Source organism: Coturnix japonica, chromosome 8 (assembly GCF_001577835.2).
Source record: "Coturnix japonica isolate 7356 chromosome 8, Coturnix japonica 2.1, whole genome shotgun sequence".
In the NCBI taxonomy this organism is placed as follows: Eukaryota; Metazoa; Chordata; class Aves; order Galliformes; family Phasianidae; genus Coturnix; species Coturnix japonica.
Window position 1 is genome coordinate 3,312,935 of NC_029523.1, and position 22,155 is coordinate 3,335,089.

A 22,155-nucleotide genomic window follows, 5' to 3' on the forward strand; every position below is an offset into this window, starting at 1 on the left:
TGCATTTCTTTGCTGAGTCACTCGTACACAAATACACTTCAGAGTCCTGTTGAACATGTACTTGCTGCACTGGCTAGAGGTAAGTGAAATCAATTGCACTTAAAAAGTAGTTTACAGTGATGTAAGAAGTACAAAAGCATATTTGTACATGTTTTGTGCCATATGCAAGCACCGCAGAGGTCTGCAGCACAGCATCTGTCAGAGCTCTTGTATCAACAGGCTGCTCGCTGAGACACTAGCTTGGGCACCTGCACAACAAGTGTCAACAAGTACTGAGAGCCAAGCAATACCTGTACAACACCAGCCTATCAAGTTAAAAACACCACAGTAATTGACTGTGAAAGTTTTTCAGTTTGGTCCAGGATCCACATCTGATGCTTCCTGCAGCTCCATGCGCTACAGTTACACTCTAACTCCCTCAAGCTGGAAAGGCCAGAGACATTTTCGGAGTCACCTGGAATATTGCCTACATTTGTCCTCCTGTTCCAGTTGCAGAACTTGACAGGTTCAAGTTCCCATATTAGAAAAACAATTACATTGAAGAACAAAAGAAACACCATATCCTCAAAAACAAAACAAAGAAAAAGCCCCCAAATCAGATTCCATTCTTACCCCACACATCCTACCATTTTAGTTCAAGGAACTTAAAAAATAGACCAAAAGGAAGAAATGTGTGCTACGAAGATGGGAAGAAGTCAAATCAAGACACAATGGGTTTTGACATGCAGGAAGAACAATGCATGGGCTTGGTTTGCCTTTTAACACTAGGCAGATGCACCCTTGATCCTAATGGCAGCCAGATACCACTTTCCCACAGCAGGAATGTAAATTCATTTGTTTCCCCCTTTGTCACAAGCCTCATTTAAGCCTTATGTTTACAGTTTGTACAAAAAGCCCCTGTGAAATGTCTTCACCAAGCAGGATACATAAACACAGCACTACTCGAAGTTAAAACACGGGGAAAGAGAAACACAACCTTGAGACAAAGGCTTTTTCAGGCAGGGCACCTTTAGCTGGGGCTGCAGGAGCACACCCTGTGCATTGTCAGTGCACATTCTGTTCCTCTGCTCCTTCGCTCACACTCCTGCCAACAAGTTTAAATCTGTTCCAAGGAGCTGACCTAGTCCCAGCTCTTATCACACAGAAACTGGGAAAGCTAACACGTGGCAATCTGTCCCCAAACACTAAGCTGTTGGTGGTCTTGTGACAAACCTCTTATTTCACTAAAAAGAGACAATCTGAGTAAAACCAACCCTTCTCAATGGATACAAATACCTTACATTTTTAACTTACAAGCTCACTATAGGTTCCATGTGAAAAAGCACTGTTTAAAAAACTATCACAACTGGAGGTGATGTTTGACTGTAACACTATTTTATTCCTAAACAGTGATTGGATATATTTGTATCAAGTAAAATGAAAGATTTCAGGATATTTAACTTTGATTCAGTAATAAGACTATTCTCCTCAATGTGTTTACTTCCAGATTTTAACAAAAGAAATCCTCAAAGACACACTTGCACATTCTAACTCAAACTATGGACATCCTTCACTACCTAAACAGGATTTATCTCTGAATGTATATACATAAAAATAGGCGTAGTTCCATTCTTAGAAATCCAAATACATAATCTCCATGAACCAAACACACGAAGTTCATAAACAGCATACTAATACCATCTCATTCAACTTTAAGAGTCCCAGAGCCCCTAGTTCTTTATGCTTTCCCTATTTAATAAAGGAAAAAAAAAGGGGGGGGGGGGGGAACACCTTGTGTTTCCCAGCATTCTCTAGTGGTTGCTCTTGCCACTAGTAGGAATCACTAACCATCTTTCTCAGTACAACGTTAAGTTTGAACACTTCTAAAACGCACAAGAAAAGCCACTGTTATCAGACATGGGATTTCTGACAATCTTCTATGCTACCTAAGTCCAAATTGTCCAAGTTGTAATTCCAACAGGCCTGCAGCTTTCCTCCTTTGGTGTTGACATAAAAAACTTAGTATGTTTTGCAACAATTGCTGCTACGTAACACTAAATTACATGACTCCACACATCAGCTCCAACAGCTGGGAAAGCAATGGAAACCCCAAATCCCAGATTTTCTAGGCCATGCCTATATTATTATGGAATCTGTTAGGGAGAAAGTAATTTCCCGAACACTATAAACTAAAACCTGTTTTGTACTCGATGTTCAGTTTTCAGTTACCTTCATTTCATTGTGTTCTAGAAGTCTGACTCTTGGTCCAAAATCTATACCGACTTTTGAGGGGGCTGCTTCCCTTCAACCAAATCGAGCAAGAAAACCACAGCTTTAATCATTGTACAACAGTCACCTGAGCCACCAGTATTTCAGTCTCATGCATCACAGATTCACGTTTATGATAAACAGTAGAATGTATTTCATCTTCATCATAGCACAAATGCTTGCTACTTGCGTGCTTCTTGGCTAACATTCATGTTGAAAGAATCAACTTCAAAGTTTCTGCAATAGCATGTGTGTAACAGAACGTGTGTATTATTGCAGCTGTAATCTGTGGCAAATAGATTACAAAAATCGCTGCCACTGAATTAACGCCACCCTACTATAGAAAGTAAAAGTCAATGACATAGGTCTGTATTAAAAATTAACCATAATAGTTAAAAATTGATGAAGAATGTATTCTGTTAAAAAAGAGGAAGAATTCTGGTCCTATCACCAAAGATAAATTTTTCTATTTTGCCTTCTGCCTCTACTTTCAGCTACCTTCAGCATTTTATCTAAAGTCCCCATTATTCCTCACTCTTTAGTAGTGAAGATTAAATTAAGCCCTTCTCAAAGCACAAGGACGAGAACATCCAACTTTTATTTTTTCAATTTATATACAATCCATATGCTAGACAGCCCATCTCGAAGCTTCTGCCTATGCATTATGAGATCCGCTTTATAATACTATCGCTGTTCAAAATGGCTCAGGCACAGCTGTATTTTCAGCAGTGCAGAAGTGCAATCCTCTTAAATGAAGGTCAGCTGGCAAAGTCTCACTCCTACAGTCTGGGGCCACTCTATTCAAAGATGGAGACATGATAAGAGCCATACAGAAACCTCAACCAACTTACAGATCTCCCTATTATGCACTGTCTTACGCCATCTTCACTAATCCCTGCAGAAAAGCCTAATGCCCTAACTCGATGAACAGACTCTAATTATATTTTAAAACACATTTTAGAAGTTTTCAAATGACTTTTTCCTCTCCTCTGCATATACGCACATACATAGAACCTTAACACATAACTTCCAACTGTGTACAAAGTAAGATGGCACACCACACCAGGCAGGACAGACACAAATACGGCTCAGGTGCAACTTCCATTTCTTCTGCTTGCATTTGAGAGACTATCAGCTGTCTTTAAAGATCCCACAGAATTCACAGTATATCTGAAGGAAATGCATCTTGTGCAGTAAGAGCTCCTCAGCTCTCCTTCAGCCTTCACAGCTGTCCGGTTACTTCAAATAGTTGTGTCTTTGATATGCCTTCTGTCAGTGACTAAAAGTAAACACTTTTTTTCCACCCCCCCACTGCAATCTGTTATGGACTAAGATCCCTTCACTGGAAAACTCTTGAGCACTTAAGTGGCAGGAAATAAAAATGAGTAAGCCACAGAGAACAATGTTTTGGAAGAGAGCATGGTTCTCAATGCCAAGAATGACCTCGCTAAGGAGACAAAAAAATACCACAAAAGAGTAACAAGATTCCTCTGTTATGACACCCTGGAACTTTGTGCTTCAGAGAGCTTTACCAGTCAGAAACAGATGTAATTTCACAGGGCTCATCCTTGCTTGACTTATGCTGGTATTGCTCTATTTTTATGAGAAAAACAAAACCAAAACAGCAGCATCACCTTTTGAGAAAGGACAGCATACAGTAATATTACAGTTAACTAAAAAGGCCGGTACTAAGTACAGATACTTCACGCATTCATATTTATTCTTCTATTCCTCTAAGAAGATGTTATGAAAAGGCAAGGCAAGAGCTATTTCTTCTTTATTTCTTAGCTCCTACACTGTCATATTCTCGTGTAAATGAATATGTGCCTACTCTGAAGGAGCAGCAAAATCTCAGCCGTTTTTGTCACTGACTAGTGCCTAGTTTGAAGAGAAATATTTGAAAATTAGATAGAAATTATGACAAGGCACTGTGAAAGCCACTCCGTAAAAACCCAACCTACTCTTGCCATCAGATCTCAATCAACTGTGATCAGATATTCTAAGCAGCACATTTTCCATTCCAGATGAGAGAGGTTCCTCTGATGTAGCGATTTCATTAGCTCAGGGCAGCTTCATAGAAACATAGCCAGCTCCCTCCCTATGCCAGCAGGGCTTCAGAAGCAGCACCGCCACACAGCACGGAGCTACTATTTATAAATCTTGCAAGCATCTCATGTATGCCGCAGCATTGTTTCAAGAACAAGCAGGCAATTCTACACAGAGTCATCAGAGCTTATTAGCTCCAGCCACACGGGACCAAGCCGACTCCACCAGACCACTCAGAGTAGGCTGATGCATCTGTTCCCTAATGGTCCACATTCCACCAGGCTTATTAGATTGTAGGCATTATCATGTGAATACACAGATGCAATTTTAATCTGGCACTGCTCCCAACTAACCTGCTATTGAGAGGTACAGAGATTCAAAAAACCAGCGCCTTCCCCGCTGCAACCAGCATTTCCCACATTACTGGCATATCTCTTCTCCCCACTCCATTTCCCCAGCCCACCTCAGATAACCAAGTTAATTACACAGAACAAAACCCCTTTTTGTCATGAGGCAAACCCAGCACTGAAATACAGACACTGGTGCGTATTTCCACACAGCGCTACGCAGGGTCAGTGGGAAAATAAAGAAACTTAAATGGCAAAAGGTATTTTTTCCCCACAGTGAAGATAACATTTAAATGTGAGGTGACCTAAATTCTCAAATCCAAAGACTCCCTCTACACTAAGTGTTGTATTCAGGTCTTATTCCAAGCAATTATCATTATGGCAGGGTTTACACTCCTTCGCTTGCTTACAAATTGAATTGAAGTAGAAAACCATTGTTTTCTGTCTTTTTTCTGCCTTCCCCCCCTTACATTAGTGTGCTTCTTACTGATAATAACAACGTTTTTCTGTATGTGGCAAAATAACCAACTCCAAAGCAAACCAAGACGGGGACCCAAATGTGGGAACAAAAATCATTTAGTCTCTTTAAAGCCAGCTGCCTTCTTATCAAATTGTAGACCATAATACTTGCACATATGAGTAAAGCTCAAAGCATTAACTGGGGAAAAAAAAAAAAAGAGAAAGGCATTTTCAGAAGCCTGAATGCTTAGTTAGGAAAATCCTTGAGAAAAAAACCTGGAAGAATCTGCAATGTGCAACCCATTGCCCAAGGTCATGAAACTGGGATATTATTTTAAGGGTATGACAATTTTTATGGGTTGTTTTGTTCGGGTTTTTTTTTTTTTTTGTAAGAGGATGACAGATGCTCCCTGTAAATTTACTTCACTAAGACGGATCAGTGACAGAAAGCTTTGCAAATGCTGATTAAGAGTTACAAAAATGTATCTCTTCTAGAAATAAAATCCTTTAGCCCTGAATTCATAAAATTTGGTCTACTGCATTAAAAATACACCTTTTCTTTCTTTTCAATACAAATCTATTCACAGCATGTATGATACTTAACATTATGCCTTGAGATGGACAAGATGCATAAGAGCTCTCTTTCCTATTCCATTAGGTAACACTAAATAGCAGAAAAAACTCTGAAAGAAATATGGTGTAGGGTAGTAGAACTTCAAATGTTATTTCAGAATATTGTTATGTCAATATAATTATAGAATGAAATCACAGAATGGCCTGGGTTGAAAAGGACCCCAGTGCTCATCCAGCTTCAACTCCCTGCTACGTACAGGGTTGCCAACCCACAGACCAGGCTGCCCAGAACTACATCCAGCCTGGCCCTGAATGCCTCCAGGGATGGGGCATCTACAACCTCCATGGGCAACCTGTTTCAGTGCATCACCACCCTCTGGGTGAAAAACTTCCTCCTAATATCTCACCTAAACCTCGTGTCTTAGTTTAAAATCATTCCCCCTTGTCTTATTACTATCCACCCTCATCAACAGATATACCCCATCTTGTTTAATTGCTCCCTTCAAGTACTCAAAGGCCACGATGAGGTCTCCCTGGAGCCTTTTCTTCTCCAAGCTAAACAGTAATTTCTGTTAAAAATGCCTTCAAATCTGCCAAAATTCAACTAGAATCTTATATAAATTAAAAAAGGAATTATGAACATAGTTACTCAGACCAAAAGCATATTTTCCACAACACAGTTTAAATGTCTTTCGAAGTCACTAAGGAGATGCTGTAGTTGATTTTGAAGTGAATTTCCAAAGTGGAATGACAAAATCTGTAGGATAGACCAGAAAACAAGCATATGGGAAGTCACTTCACATAGCAGGATAATTTCTTTGTCCAGCAGAAACATGGACAAATGAATACTTGCTTCCAATTAAATTTTCCCACAAGAACAGAAGTTACTTTGAAGCAACAGGGAATCAGTTCAATGAATTTAAGCACAATACGTGATAAAACATCTTATTAATATACACTGGTTGGAAATCACTTCAAGTTGAGGGAATCAACACAGAATAACTTATGGGAAATGGCAGATGTTTATCTGCCTGGCCAAGCTGAAAGTAACTCTACCAAACTACATAATATGCAAGGCAATGGAAGCAATTTTAGCAGTATGTCCACAAGCACGGCAAGGAACTGCTTTAAAAAAAGAATAATAACTTTCCAAGCTAAGATCCGAGTTCGACACTGACTATTAACAAACACTTCTTAAATGTATCACAGGGATCGCTGGAGAAAGTAGTTATCCATATATTTTGTTGCCTTTCTCAGTTTAAGCATTCTTGTTAGAAGAAAAGGCCCCAGGTATTTAAGACAGTTACTAAAGCTTTGTGGTTTCCACTGTAAATCCTCTAGATCCCACAAAACTAGCTGTAAATGAGGATACCTACCTAATGGAGCTGCAGAAGTTCTCGCACTAAAGCTCTTGAGGAAATATGACACATGGAAAGAATCAATACAGGACTCAGCCCCAAAACAGATGAAATTCGGGCAGCTTGGAAACTTCCAGCTGCTCAGTCTCAATGTTTAACATTAACTGAAGATCCATGCCACCATTTTTACCTTGATTTACTACAAAGAACTAAAAACTTTTGAGGCTGATGAAATGCCTCCATATTTACACACAAACCACAGTCACAATAGCAAAAAAAAACAAAAAAACCCAAAAAACCCAAAAAACCCAAAAAACCCAAAAAACCCCAAAAAACCCCAAAAAACCACAAAAAACCCCAAAAAACCCCAAAAAAAACACCACAACAGCTGGTAAGAAGATGAACATGAAGAGCTGCAAGTCTCTCAGCCAGCCTTCCAAGAAGCCACAAGACAGGTCCAACAGCCCAAAAACGCAGCCCAAGTGGGCAGGAAAGGCCTGTGCTTTGGCAGTGAGCTCATGCGGCCAAAGCTCTTCGATTCATTGGGATGCCTCAAAAGCCTGAAGGCAGATAGAAAAGGTCTCTGTGCAGCTTTTTTTAGGAACAGATGGTGCAGAAAGAAGGAGCTGGGCAGGTTGCAACAGGCAAACCCTTCCCCAAAATCTCAATTTCTATAACAATTTCTGTTCTCATTAAAAAGTGTCAAGTTCATGATGGGAGTGTAGGGAGAGCGGTAGGGACAACCTGATCTTATAGCGCAGGCACCTGGAATGAAAAAGTCTCATAAGACAAGCAGAGTAAGTTTATTTTCCACAGTCTTTAAACTGCCTCTGAACGTTTGGTACTTGTGTTCATTGGCCTTCTCTCCCCTGCTGTGCTGAATCAAAGCTTCATAAAGCCCCTGCTCTTTTCAGAATGCAAAAGGAACACTTCTGACAAGCAGAAAATGCTACCACTGGCATGTCACTTCAACAGGGGAGAACTGCACAACCGAAGATGCTGCACTATCTAAATGAAATTGTTGTCCATCCCCTGGAAAGAAAACCTTAATTTAGCACTTAAGAATGGCAATAATTGGATGCAAAGCCTGGGGGAAAAACATGAAAAATTCCAAATACAGTACAGAAACAAATGTGATAGAGACAAAATTCTATTATTTTTTTATATAATATTATTATATGCAAAATCTGCATCTAATGTGTGACTACAACAGTATTAGACCAAAAGCAAAGGCGTATTGGCTTTTCAATTGCATTCTGAAGTGCTCCAGACCTGCGTTCTTCATAAGATGCTGTAAGAAATCCTGAGACTGAACTCCTCTTGGGTAGGTAGAACGTCTGTTCAGTTACTAGAGAAAGACTCGATCCTGAAAAATCCCCTTGAAATGTTTCATTGGGCAGATGGTGGACTAAGCCTCCTGCCTTATGGATGATGAGAGATCATCCGGTCTTTCCTCTCTAACAATTTTGCAAAGTGCTTAAATCGCTTTCTGAGTGATTAGAACAATTATAAACTACTCATTAGAGAACATAAAAATAGGTATGCAGTTTCACTTACTGGAAACTCTTCCTGTTCTTCTCTAGCTACTGAAAATGGATCTATCGTGCTCTACTTGTGCTTTAAATTTTGTACATCCAAAGATTAGTGGAGTCACTTGGGAGCCATTAGAACAGAGCAAAATCTTGACCATCTACACAAAGTGCAGCAAGTGTGAGATGGGTTGCAAAACATCCTAAGAAATAGTGAAATTTTTGCTAAGAAAAATAAAGGCAGGCAATACTGACACTTGTGGTCATTTCTAGGTTTTTCACTCAGATACAAAATTGCTTCTGAGAGTTAAGAAATACGCTGTGATCACAAAGCAGGGACTCAGATTCGAAATACTGTACTGTAAATAATATATCGGACAAGTATCCTACTTGAATCATTGAGATGAACAGCCACTGGCCATATGCATAGTTTAACAGAAAGTTTAAGCTAAAGCTTTATGATGTCCTTTATGAAAGCATTTCCAGAGCGAAAAAGTTTTAGAGTAAAAAAAACCACCCTTGAAAACACTGCCATTAATCATTTTGAACTGTCACCTAAAAGGGTTTTCAACACATTGAAACTTATATACGGCCAAGTTTTACTCTGATAAAACCGAACAATCTCTGCAGAGTATTTGTAGAACATTCATAAAGCATAACCCATATGGAAACATTCAATTTACACGTCAGCTGTGATGTACATATTTAACTTTCAGGGGACTTGTAGCCATCAGGCAGAAAATTATCTTTCTAAGCAGTACACCTGACCGCTGCAACCACTGTAAACTCATTTGAGAAACTTCTGTTACTGCTGCCAAGAGAAAGCTTTATTCAAATGGCTCCCACCCAGAGTCTTAAAACTAGTTTGACAAGACTTGACTGCTCTCTGAAAGTTACACAAAAGAAGTTTCTCAAGATTTTTGGATAATATATTCTAAAGCCACACAATTTTGTTTTGCACAGATATTCTGCACAATTATCCCAGTCTTGTGCACAAGTTATTCTAGTTATCTTAAATGATTTCCTGCATCTGCTTCTAACATGGTATAACTCACTGCACAGTCAACCTTGCACTGGCCACGTTAACTCTACAGCATTCCTTACATTCATGCAGCACATCTGCACATCGCTGTAACTCCTCCTTAGCCTTAGTAGATGTGTTTCAAACACCAACATTGCAGCTTCTAATTTAAGATGTAACCATGGCAACATCACAGAACATACTACTCCTCGGATCAAGAACAAGCAGTCCACTGACCCTTCATGGTGAGATCTGGCCAAAATAAAGCTCATTCCAATCTACGACCACAGCAAGACTACTTAAACCTTCAGGTCACACTTACAGAGCAAAGCAAGTTCCGCCCTCCTGAAACATCCAGGAACACACAGTACTGAATAGAAACACTGAAAAAGAAAGTTCTATAAAAGGAACTTGTTTCTGAAACTTTGACTATCTCAACCTACAATCACATACACAGATAGAAATCAATGGGAAGGAGGGTGGGGAGGAGCAGAGAAAAGGGTTTTTCTTTACACACCCGTAAGATAAACTAAGACCTGCTCATCCTTTAAATGTAAACAAAGTGTGAAGAGAAGAAACGGTGCACTAAGATCTAAACATTCCAGATTCAACTTGTTTGTGTCACAAGATGACAACAGGAAACAGCTCTGCCTGAACTTTACAGCCTATGCACAAGTGATATGGTCATATAATTTAAAAGCCAAAACTAATGGTAGTCCCTTCTATCTAGAAAATAAATGGCCCTTGAGGTTTTTGTACCTTTAGTATTAGCATTTACGGGAAGAGACAAACACCAGTAGGTAAACGTACTGCTTAGAATTCATGACCCTTTGGAAATGCACTTCAGGTATGGTGGAAGCATGAGTAAATTAAGTCAGCAGAAACTTAAATCACTGGAAGCACTATGGATCTCAGTGGGCATCCTGTTGAGATTTAGCCTTGTTTTTCAAATACATTCTTATATGCCTGATCTGAAGATTGATAAATCAGTCGTATTTACATTACTTGTAAGTCAACACAGGTTTAGTTAACTGCATGAGTATCTCACTGCCCTACTGGTAATCCAGAGTACAGCAAGCTGACAGCGCTAACCTCTCTGTCATGTCTGCACACACACAGCAACAGACTATATACCCTATGTAATATACAGAATTGTAAACATAAGAAACTGTGTATTTAAGTTGCATATGCAGTAGCTAGCACACACACAACCTTTCAAAAAAAAAACCAAAACACTGGTTCTGAATTATTCATTGAAGTCCCAGAACAGTAAGCGGCGCCGGCTGGAAGCATCTCCTCTCCCACTCCATTCCCTCACTACCTGCATCACATCCCATCCTCCAACGTTTTTAAAATAAAAGATAACTAGAATTGAGGAGATTAAAGGCTTTATTGATATGCATGTTTTATTTGCATTAAATATTTGGGGAATATGGCCATGTTCCTAAAATGGTCCCAGGTAAGATGATAGGATTTGCAGAAAATGCCATTAGGACAGGAAATGCGTACATTAAACACAAGGCTGAATTAACATAGAAAGTAAGTATGCATAGGTGATTTAGGGGAATAGAAGTCTGATTGTGTTTCTAGGAAATTACCAGAATATGCATCTAGAATAGTAAAACACAGTGACTGCCAGGAGAATCATTATGCGCTAGCAAAGAAAGCACCTTCCCAAATCCAGCCCAAGATTCCATATGATAGAACCATCATATTTTCTTTATCCTCTGGCTAAACAAGCAAAAAAAGAAATCAAGTCCAAAGCACTGAATTCATTCTCTTCTCAAAAAAGGATGGACAAACACATGGGTAGGAATGCTGCTCGCTTGCCATCTTCAGCATCCCCTACCGAGAGGTTTTTTTAAAGCATACAGTAAATATAATGAGGTGCTTCAGCACAGAAGGGTCAGTTACTGACAGGACAGAAGTAACAGGAACCCAGATTTCGTTAGGAGCAGAAAAATTTCTACAATATAGAAATGCCTGTAACATAAAGAAGACGCTTTCTGATTCATCAATAATTGAAATAAAGCTTAACAATTTATACATGAATGCCTTCCAACTGAACTGGTCAACCTAATACTACAAAAAGCAGCTTTTACAGTGTAAAAATATGAAATGTGTAAAACAAGTATGAGCATTAAATATATATTTACTTCACCATAAAAGCACAAAAAAAAATTCTACTGAGAGCACCTAATGGGTTAAATCAGGCTTTGGTGTTTAAATGCTTCTAATTCCTTTGCAAAGCAGAACAGCCTTTGGAATACTGAAATAGAACATCTCGCATTAAAAATCCCCCAGAGAATCATAAGTTACAGTGTCAAGGAAAAGTGAAAACAATTTGGAAAAACTCTCAATCATTCATTTAATCATCATACAATTTTTATACTATTCACCTATCATCGCGCTTGTGCTGAATATGTATCATTTATCAAATAGGAGGAAGAGCCTGTAGAGGTTTCTGGCTGCCTTTGGATTTAGTCAAAATGAATGCAAACAATCACGTGGGATTCAGCCAAGCAGTGACGTTAAATTCTGCTCTGTCAGAAGACAGCATCTGTCAAAGCCCACATTTAAACTGCTGCCTGCCTGTGCAGCAGCCGAAGGACTACGGAATGGATTTAATAGAGCAGAATCCTTGGTTAAAACAGCTCGGAACCACTTCTACTACTGCCTAGCAACAATGAAGGAGGGAAGAGAGGCAAATCCTCTTACTAAAGGCAACTGAACCACTACGTGCTAGCACTCGCTGCTAACATTACCGTTAGAAATATGGATACTGGGAAGAGGAGAACACAGCACTGCATTGTCCGACAAGGGAAACACCAGATGTAACAGCTCCAATCTATCGACTGGGAACGCCAGACGAGCCCCGACCGTGGGAGCACGAACAAGAACTACTGTCTTTTGTTTGAAAGATGAACAAAAAGCCCCAAGACAAGGACAACACTTATGAGCAAGGAAGGTAACGCAGCAACGAGCCGACAGATGGACAGATTGGATACTGAGAAAAGCAATCGCAGGAAGCAGACTGCTGGGGGATGTGCGCATGTTCGATAGCATCTTTTTTGCTGAAGTGATGGCGTGCCAAAACTATTTTCTGTGGGTATAATCCTCGCACCATAAATGGCCTGACCAGGGAAGGTATGTCAAATTCTTGTGTGTGATATTCATTCAATTGTCTGTTACCTTTCAGCCATTACAGATAATGAGCATTCCTAATTTGCAGAGCCCAGAGATAAGGTGTCTGTGAGCAGTGGAAAAAATTCCAGCAGGTTTTCCTTTCACCATACAGAACAATGTCACTACCTTACACATTTAATGCACTGTGTACAGCCTGCTGTGGGTACAGGAGGGATTAAAGGGATAACGTGGCTACTGTAATGATTGCATTTAGCTGAGAAATTAACAACTTAAACCTCTCCAATTTAGAAAAAAAAAAAAGCCAGTTAGAAATCCTCACAAACTAGGTCAGAATTAATCCTTATCGGAAGTAATCTTAAAGCACTGATAAAATGGCCATGATACGATGCACACAGAGAGCACTGAACCATCAAAACAGACTGTGCAGTCAAATTACATTATCTAAGGAGTACCTTCAGACCTTTCTCACACTTGCTTCCCCCACTCCCTCCCCCCCTCGAAACACAGCAAAATGTCATCAGGTTAATACTGACCAGCCATAATTTGGGAAGGTGCAAAAGACTGGACACGATCTAAACCGTCAGCAGCACAATCAGGCACCACATTTTACAAGTAACATCAGGCTCTGCTGACATCCCAAAAGGAAACCTTCACACACTGTGCACTCAAAATGGTGAGCACGTAAATTACCTCATGCCATCATTACGATCTCTGTTTAATGTGAAAACACTGACTGTTTAACTTGGATTGCAAAATGGCACTCTGTCTAATTGTCATTCATTTCTACATTTTGTTTTAATTTAAATACTTCATCAATTGTGGCAAACAAGCAGGAAGACAGCTCACTATTTACAGTGCAAATTTAAGATCCGAACGTACAGCAATTTAATACACTAAGGGATGGAAATGCTTCTCTTCAGAACCTACCCAAAAGCTGTAATAAATCATTAATCTGTCAACATAGCTGTGTTTACTTTGTGCAAGGCTCTCATCTGGCTCACATCACTTTTAAAGTCTTTCCAGGAGTTTTAAAACAAAAAAAGACCCTGCCTTCCGGCAGTACTCCCAGAGCAGCATGCCTACCAGCAGTGCCACTTTCCTGTCTGACATTTTAAAACCCAAACATCACAGCTTATCTTGATTATTGCCCATTCTGAGCACAAGATGAGTGCAGTTGGAGTGAACCGGGGCACGACTCTGTGAGGCCTCAAGCACAGCTGCTGCTCTTCAACAGAACACCGGCTCAGGCTCCTTTTGAACTCTTCCCTCTAATTAAAGGGTTTGCCCACAAATCAAAATATGAAAATGCAGAATGCGTAAATAGGGAGTCGAATGCTTCAGTTGTAATTATAGAGCAGAACCGAAAGTACAACACCAGTAGAGCACAGACCACAAATAAAACCTCAAGAGGCATTCACAGTGAATATATTTGGCATTCGATCACACATCAGAGGCTGCACAGCCAAGTGCCAAAATTCAAGAGCCATCCTAAGCCATATCTTCAAAAGGCACAGCTGTATGCAACAACGTGCTTTCAGAGCACAAGGTGACTGTATGGAGACCTTGGGCTATAGTTAGAAATTTGCCTTCTGTTCCATTGCAATTGCTCTGTTTCGAGTGCTTACTATCCACAGTATATTCTGAGATGTTTTACACCCGAATTACAAAGGAAGTGATGTGCAGCTGAACTTGGTTTTGTAAAGCTATCTTATTTAAAACTATCAGTGTTACAAAGCTAAGAAACAGCTGTGGGCCCTTCCTTTATCCATATAGGGCCTTTTGAAAGGGCAAACACGGACCTAAGATTTTCCAGGAAACTCCCACCTGGCAAACATGCAAGCGAGAGTGGACTCTCTCTACAATTAAGTCTTTATGATGAGAGATGAGACTAAGATAGCAAGAAATTTAACATGCACTACGTGAACATGCAGTGCAATAGAACAACAAAACACTTCAGCCATTACAACCCCATTCTGGGCCAATTTCTCTGTGCAACACAGAAAGGCAGCATCTGCAGGCAGTTTTCAGTTTACACTAATGTGTCTATAACAAGGTTCTCCCTTTTCCTGTATGAAACCGGGGGCACAAGAAAACTGAAAAAGTCTGAGTAGCACAGAGCAGATTTGCCAAAGTATTTGTATCTAACGAATGAAACTTTACAAGTGGCATAATTCAGCGTGGCAAAGTTAATTCTGAATTACAGCTGCTGCTCTGCATTCATCTCCTCATGAAATTCTTGTTTTCACTTCTTCCTGAGCTGCATGCACATGAAACGGAATGGCAATTAATCAAATATTCCCACTGCTGCCTCCCAAACCGGTATTGAACAATTAGCTTCCCTGAGATCTAGGATATCCTTTGAAGTGACATTTATGTTTGCTCATGCGGTGATATTCATCCCAAATAGCTGAGCGCTCATTTAAAACACTGCACACTGCAGAGAAAGTAAGAATTATGCTTGGAGAGCAGGCTTTTATTTTCTAAGCATGTAAAAGAAGGTGCAAGAGGTCGGATAAACACACATCTTCCCCATCGGGGGCTTATTTCCTTTTGACTTAAGGTGTAATTTCTGAGCCAAGAAACATAATAAGAATAGTGTGGAATTAGAGACTAATTCTCAAGCACCACACTTGAGATACAGGCTTAACATTTGAAGGATGGAAAATAATCTGTAAGAAAGATAGCTCAGGAAAAAATAAAATCCCAAATACTTTTGGAACACAATTCACAAGCACTGCTTAACAACACAGCAGGGAAGAGTTCAGTGTAGCACAAAGCAAATATTTTGCCCTTTTAGAAAGAAGGAGCACTGTTGCCGTTTTTGATAACGTTCGTGGTTCCAAACCTGTTAAAATCCCCACTTACTTGCTCCTCCTGGTGGAGGTTAATAAGACAGACAAACTACAGTTTCGACTCAGTAGCTGCTGCAGTACTTCCCCCTTGCTTCTAAACACCGAGTCATGTCTTCTACATACAGGTTTTTCTGATTACATGTGAACTCACAATAATAACCAAAATGAAGGATAGTTGTGCATCTGTTCTTATCCTTTCCAAAATCTCATATTTCTTTTGCATTAACTCGGCAAACTGAACGTTAGTCACACACAGTCATATATCATTCAACAGCCAACTCTTCATAAATTACTTCTTTACTGTGCAAAATCATGTAATTTCCCCATATAATGTGTTACTTAGATTTAAACACAGAAATTAATTCAATATTGGTTTTAAAAGATAGCGAATAATTAAAAAATTACACATTTATATTAAAAATAGCATTTTCTGTGGAAGCCTTGTTCAGCTGCCATCCCTTTATTCCTATACAAAACCCCAGGGCCCAGAAATAAATTAGAGCAAATTGAAAATCACAAACGAATTGCTACTGTGCAGTGAAAGGTTCATTTACGAGACGATGTGATCAGCTTTTAATATGCAGCATCATGAAGCTGCCATATTGACTCTGCTCTCAAATATGAAAAAAATTTAGGAGAAAATGAACCACAGTCTACTTTGGCACTACTTCACAATTCTGCATGATAATAGAAGTATAGTAGTTACATCTAAATTCTCAGAGGAAACAAAACCCAAAAATCACATTCATCAGATAGCTTGCCTGAAAGTAACATTGCTGTGCAGCTTTACTTCACGTTGACATTACTGTTCACCTAAGATCTCTATCCACTAAAACTCAACAGCTTAACAGAAAATCAGCTGCATGCCAGTCTGGTACAAAAGGCAAATACTCAATACTCTTTCAATGCAGACTGGAGGGTTAAAGGTGCCTGAAAGGTGAGCAAAATTGTTATCGTGTGTTACCATCTAAGCACTGTGCAGAGAGGTTACTGGACCCTGAAAATTAATTTTGACAGGTGCACCTTCTCATTGACTTTCTGAACACAGTCAGGGCTGGTGGAGACATGCCAGGCTGTGTACTGTGACTAACAGAGCTCTGCCATCATCAACCTTGCACCGTCTGTCCCGCCACCAACACACATCCATTTTACAGAAGGAGTTTTAAACTGAGCCCTACCAGCCTCTGCGCATCAAATCCATTTTAATTAATGCCAATCAACTTCCCAGTTGCTTCTGAGCTCTTTTCATCCAGTCCTTCTCAAGTGCTGCACAAGTATTTCCATAGTGAGTAGATATGATGCTGTTTAAAACTACTTTACACTTTCCCAGCTAACATTTATTTTTTTTCCCTGTTTCATCTTCAGTACTCAGGATGCTTTCCAGAACATCTACCATAAAACTACACCTTTTTAAAAAGCAAGTAATTTCAATTGTAAAACAAGTCTGACTTTTAGAAAATTCAGACCTAATTTATACTACTGCAGGTTGTTTTCTCAAAAAAAGCGGAATTTTATCTATTTTGACTACTTTCTCATTGTTGCCTTATATTATGAGTTACTAAAATAAAATGTGTTTGGTTTTCTCTTTAAACCCTTCCAGAGAGAGCCATTTGCAGAGAATTACTCCACATGAACAAAAGAAAATGAATACCAAAGAATAGCGGTGGATTTGGAAAGGAAGCAAACTACATTTTGCTTGGCCATCGTCTCACACCCCATCACTGGATTCTTACAACATGCTTCAGTGGAGAAGACGACACTGCTGCCTTGCTAAGATGACCTGGAATACCAAAAGGTCTCTATTTCGCACCCATCTGATTGGTCTTATCTCTCTCGTATTTCTTTTTGCTGTGTTTCTGTTTTTTAACCATCACGACTGGCTGCCAGGCAGGACGGGCTTTAGAGAAAATCCCATGACTTACACAATCCGAGGATTTAGATCTACAAAAAGCGAGATGAACCACAGCTCTCTACGGAACACGTGGAAAGACGCCGTACCTCAGACCCTCAGGCCTCAAATAGTCACCAACCCCAACAACACTGATCTGTCGTTGCAAGGAGTAACTGGCTTGGAAAACACCCTCAGTGCTAATGGAAGTATTTACAGTGAGAAAGGTACTGGGCATCCAACTTTGTATCATTTCAAATACATCATCAATGAGCCTGAAAAATGCCAGGAAAAGGTCCCATTCCTGATTTTGCTCATAGCTGCAGAACCAGGCCAAGTGGAAGCCAGACAGGCCATCCGACAAACCTGGGGTAATGAAAGCCTAACACCTGGCATCCAAATTGTCCGCATCTTCTTGCTGGGGCTAAGTACCAAGACCAATGGGTACCTCCAGCGTAGAATACAGGAGGAAAGCAGACAGTACCATGACATCGTCCAACAAGAATACTTGGATACCTATTACAATTTAACCATTAAAACACTGATGGGAATGAACTGGGTTGCATCACATTGTCCAAGCGTTCCCTATGTTATGAAAACTGACAGCGATATGTTTGTCAATACTGAGTATTTAATACACAAGCTTCTGAAGCCAGAGCTTCCTCCGAGGCGTAAATATTTTACAGGATATTTAATGAGAGGTTACGCACCTAACAGGAACAAGGACAGCAAGTGGTACATGCCACCTGATTTGTATCCAAGTGAACGTTACCCTGTATTTTGCTCTGGAACTGGTTATGTTTTTTCTGGAGACTTAGCAGAAAAAATCTTTAAAGTCTCCTTAAGCATCAGACGTTTACATTTAGAGGATGTGTATGTGGGGATCTGCCTTGCCAAGCTGCGAATTGACCCCATGCCTCCACCCAACGAATTTGTCTTCAATCACTGGCGAGTTTCTTACTCCAGCTGTAAATATAGCCACCTAATTACCTCCCATCAGTTCCAACCTAGTGAACTGATCAAATACTGGAACCACTTACAACAGAATAAGCACAACGCCTGTGCCAATGCAGCAAAAGAAAAAGCAAGCAGGTATCGCCATCGTAAACTTCACTAGAAGGACAACACCCTCTCTTGTCAAACGTATTCCACGTGCAATTTGTAAATATTGCTGAAAGCATGTACAGTGAAAATGGATGAGCTTAATGGGACAGCCTTTAGTTGATGCCCATCACATAGTGGAGTCTGAGAATTATTTTTTTAATTTTCAAAAAGTATAGTTCTTGATAATGTTAATATTATAAAACAATAACCCAAAAGGTTTTCCCAGCAAATTTGAGGAAAAAAAATAACAGAGATACGACAGGTTTTTGTGTTAATGTGCAATAATAAGCATGCACACTTCAGTGGTACAATTGCTGACTTATGCACCAATAAAATCTAATTGAGCATATTTTCCACATAAATTTTATTTTTAAGACAACGCATTCATAGCTCCTGCTCTTTTAAATGTAACCATTTTTTGTCTAGGATTGCTATAAGTAAAATGAAAAACAAGAAGCGAAGGAAATGCACAAAGGGGAGATGAACCTTACCTTCAATTACCACATGAAAATTACCACACACTTCTTAGAAATGCAGTACACTTAGGAGTGTCACATTTAAAACCAAGACACCATTCAATGAACTCTGAAATAATGCATAACTCTTAAAGCAAGCCCATTTTTAGCAAGGCTGCTTTTTTGGCTAGGGAAAAAGAATGAATGAAAACAAAGCTCAGAAAACAACTACTCTGCACACCCCCTTCTGAAACTTACAGCTGGCATTCTCAATTCAGGTCTTGCTTTTCCTCCAAGTCATTCTCTACAAGTCATAGGGTAAGCACCTGAATCCGGATGCCAAGTAGCATTGGTACCTACGTGCAGATTCATTCAATCTGCTATAGAGTTCCTTACGTAACTTCAAGACAGCACAAAAGCTAAAAAAGAAATGTAAAAAAAAGCCATTCACCACAGTCTGAAAAACGTCCCATTTTGTAGAAAGAGAAAACCAACTCTGTCTTGGTTTCTTTTACTATTTACTGCCTATCAGAAAAAGGGTCGGTCAAGCTCAAATAGGAAGAGGAAATTAAGCCAAACTTTACCTTACAGACAAAGAACTAAGTCATAAGACTGACATTTCCAGATAGAATTATGGGCAGGACCAAAATGGAAATTACAAATTAAAACTACAACATCTGTCCCTGAAAACAAGATGGGAGAAGTAGGTTAAAACAATTTGCAGGTTTCCAGATTTTTTAAACAAGCAGAACTTTTGAAGTTTATTTTCCAGTGAAGCAGTGTTGCATTGGAATCAGGTTATTGCTACTTGTCACAGTAAGCAACATGCACTTGTGATTTAGCAGCAGCATTTGATTGAACTGTGATTAGTTTTGTTTGACCGGTACTTTTTAATTGGATAAAACACAATTATTTGATGTACTTTTATTATTTAATAAAACTGATTATATTTATGGTCCTTCAGGCTTCACTTATTAATGGTAAAACTACTGAGGAGGAAATAATTTGCTAGCATTAGTGTTACCTGACTATTCCTCATTTCCCCTAATTCTTAACTTTCATGCCATGTACAATACAGAGATTCCAGAAGTTTTTTTTTTTTCCTTTGTAATGAAAAGTTGGACGGTGTTACTGAGCAATCAGCAACACTAGGAGTATGAGGGCCTGGAAATAGACACATCTAAGCATACGGTGTCACACTGAACTGGCACTCCTAAGGAATGCCAGGAAGAAATCTATTAAAGATGGCTATTGGAATTTGCACTTCATCACTTTTTTTTCCCCACTGTCTTCCAATAAACCATCATTTGCTGCATTTAAGGTATGATAATCATATGTCTGTGCATTTCCTACATACCTCAAATAATTGAAATGAACACTCTGGGAGGAGAGTAAGGGGGGAGGCATGTTTAAAGGTCTTCTCAAACAACTCTGACTGAAAGTGCATTTACTGCATTCCCAGGAAGGTTACTGGCATTCACATGACAAAGCTGCAACAGAACAAGTCTTCAGAAGTATTGTTTTAGCACTCACTTGTAGTTCCCCTCACACTCTGAGCTAACACTACAGCTAATACCCCAGCCGAAAGCTGCCTGGCTTGTGTTAACTATACCCATATTAACTATTACTATGCTATATAAGCTTAGAGAAATCAAGCAATTTTTAGACAACTAGAAAAAGCCAGCTGCTATCCAGAAGCATTTGGCTGTAGAAGATGTACAGTCACACAAGCAGCCTCTCCTTGAGACACGCTGGCCAAGGACACAGTCCTCCCTCCTGGAGGGGGCTTCAACACCATTCCCTGCCTTCAGCACTTTCTAGCTAGAATGTAATATAAAGTACTCTACTTGGACTTTCCCAACTCTGGCTAGTTCAAAATGCTGTTACTGGCTTCTGGGTATGGTCCAAGAGGTTAATAACTAAACCTTAAATAGTTTGGCACTTTAATTACGAAGTTTGGCAGCCAAACAACCTCTCGGGTACTCCACTTTGGAGCTCATGCACAATACCAATCTGCCCGAGTTTGGCAGAATTATGTTACAATACCAATGAGTTCAGCACACTAAACTTCTTTCTAGGTAAAATATAAGAAGATGCAAGAAAAAACAAAGCCATTTGGAATGTTCTTTTAAAGAGCCTGACCATTTTTTGAGAAATTTGAATTAGTGCTTGGATATAATTGGAAAATAATCTATAAACATAACATACTTGAACCATTATCTGAACAGTCAACAGCTACTTAAATCTTTTGTGCCCATGTATTGTTTTCTTGCAGTCTGTTATGGAGCTTTCAGAAATGGGAGGGAGAGCTTCTATGGTGAAATATGCAATTATAGAATGAAAGATCCCTCTTCCATTCTTTGTGTTGTTACCACTCTTTAGCTCGTCTTGAAGCTATTTGCCCAATGTAGAAGAGAGCAAAAACAGCTGATGTTAAAAACAGCACTGTTATTAATGTCATCAAAACCTTTGACAAGTTTTCACATGTCCTATCCAACAAAAAGCAGGACTAAAAATGCATTGTTAGTAGCAGCAGGATAAAAGTTTCTATTTGTTTAATGTATCTGCAATGCAGTAAAAAAAAATGGATAACACCAGTTGGCTTATCAAGATTTGTGTAATCTTTAAATGCCTTTTGCTCTCTGTATGTTTGTTTTGCTTTGAGAAGAAATACAAAAGGACCTAACATGACTCTAAATTTATTCAAGGAAACACATGTTGTCATCAGCACCATCACTACAGCAAAGAAATACTTTGGTCAAGGGAAGCATGAGAACCAAGTCAGAAAATGTTTTTAGTAGTTTTTCTATACATTTAACTTTTCAACTAAGGATGGAAGCTTTCATATCAAACAACCAACATAAAGTTCCACAAACATCATCCACCAGCAGCAGAATTGTTGATCTCCAATGATATTAGGAACTTGAATTATTTGCAGATCATCCCACATCACATTTGAGCAAGGAAAAATGCACAAGTACAACTGCTGGAGGAAGAAAGCCGATCCTATCCCCAACCACTGATCCACTTCTCACAGATCAAGTTCATGATCTATTCTACTGTGTGTGTGGGGGGGGGAAGAAACACAGGTAAAGGTACTTCCAAGCCTTAGAGGTTGCTTTGGGGAAA

The 22,155-nt window shown here is 39.4% G+C and overlaps 2 protein-coding genes across 2 annotated transcripts in view; one reads left to right on the forward strand and one right to left on the reverse strand.

Annotated features, from left to right (window-relative positions):
- CDC73 (cell division cycle 73) overlaps positions 1-22,155 on the reverse strand; it is a 96,816-nt gene that overhangs the window by 26,605 nt on the left and 48,056 nt on the right. The window lies entirely within an intron of this gene.
- On the forward strand, positions 11,466-20,341 carry B3GALT2 (beta-1,3-galactosyltransferase 2). The gene is made up of 2 exons (XM_015869438.2): positions 11,466-12,727; positions 17,180-20,341. Exon 2 carries the CDS (start codon positions 17,316-17,318, stop codon positions 18,582-18,584), a length of 1,269 nt encoding a protein of 422 aa, XP_015724924.1. The 5' UTR covers positions 11,466-12,727; positions 17,180-17,315; the 3' UTR covers positions 18,585-20,341.

Coding starts and splice junctions, on each gene's coding strand:
- B3GALT2 (XM_015869438.2), top strand. CDS start 17,316: ATGCTTCAGTGGAGAAGACGACACTGCTGCCTTGCTAAGATGACCTGG.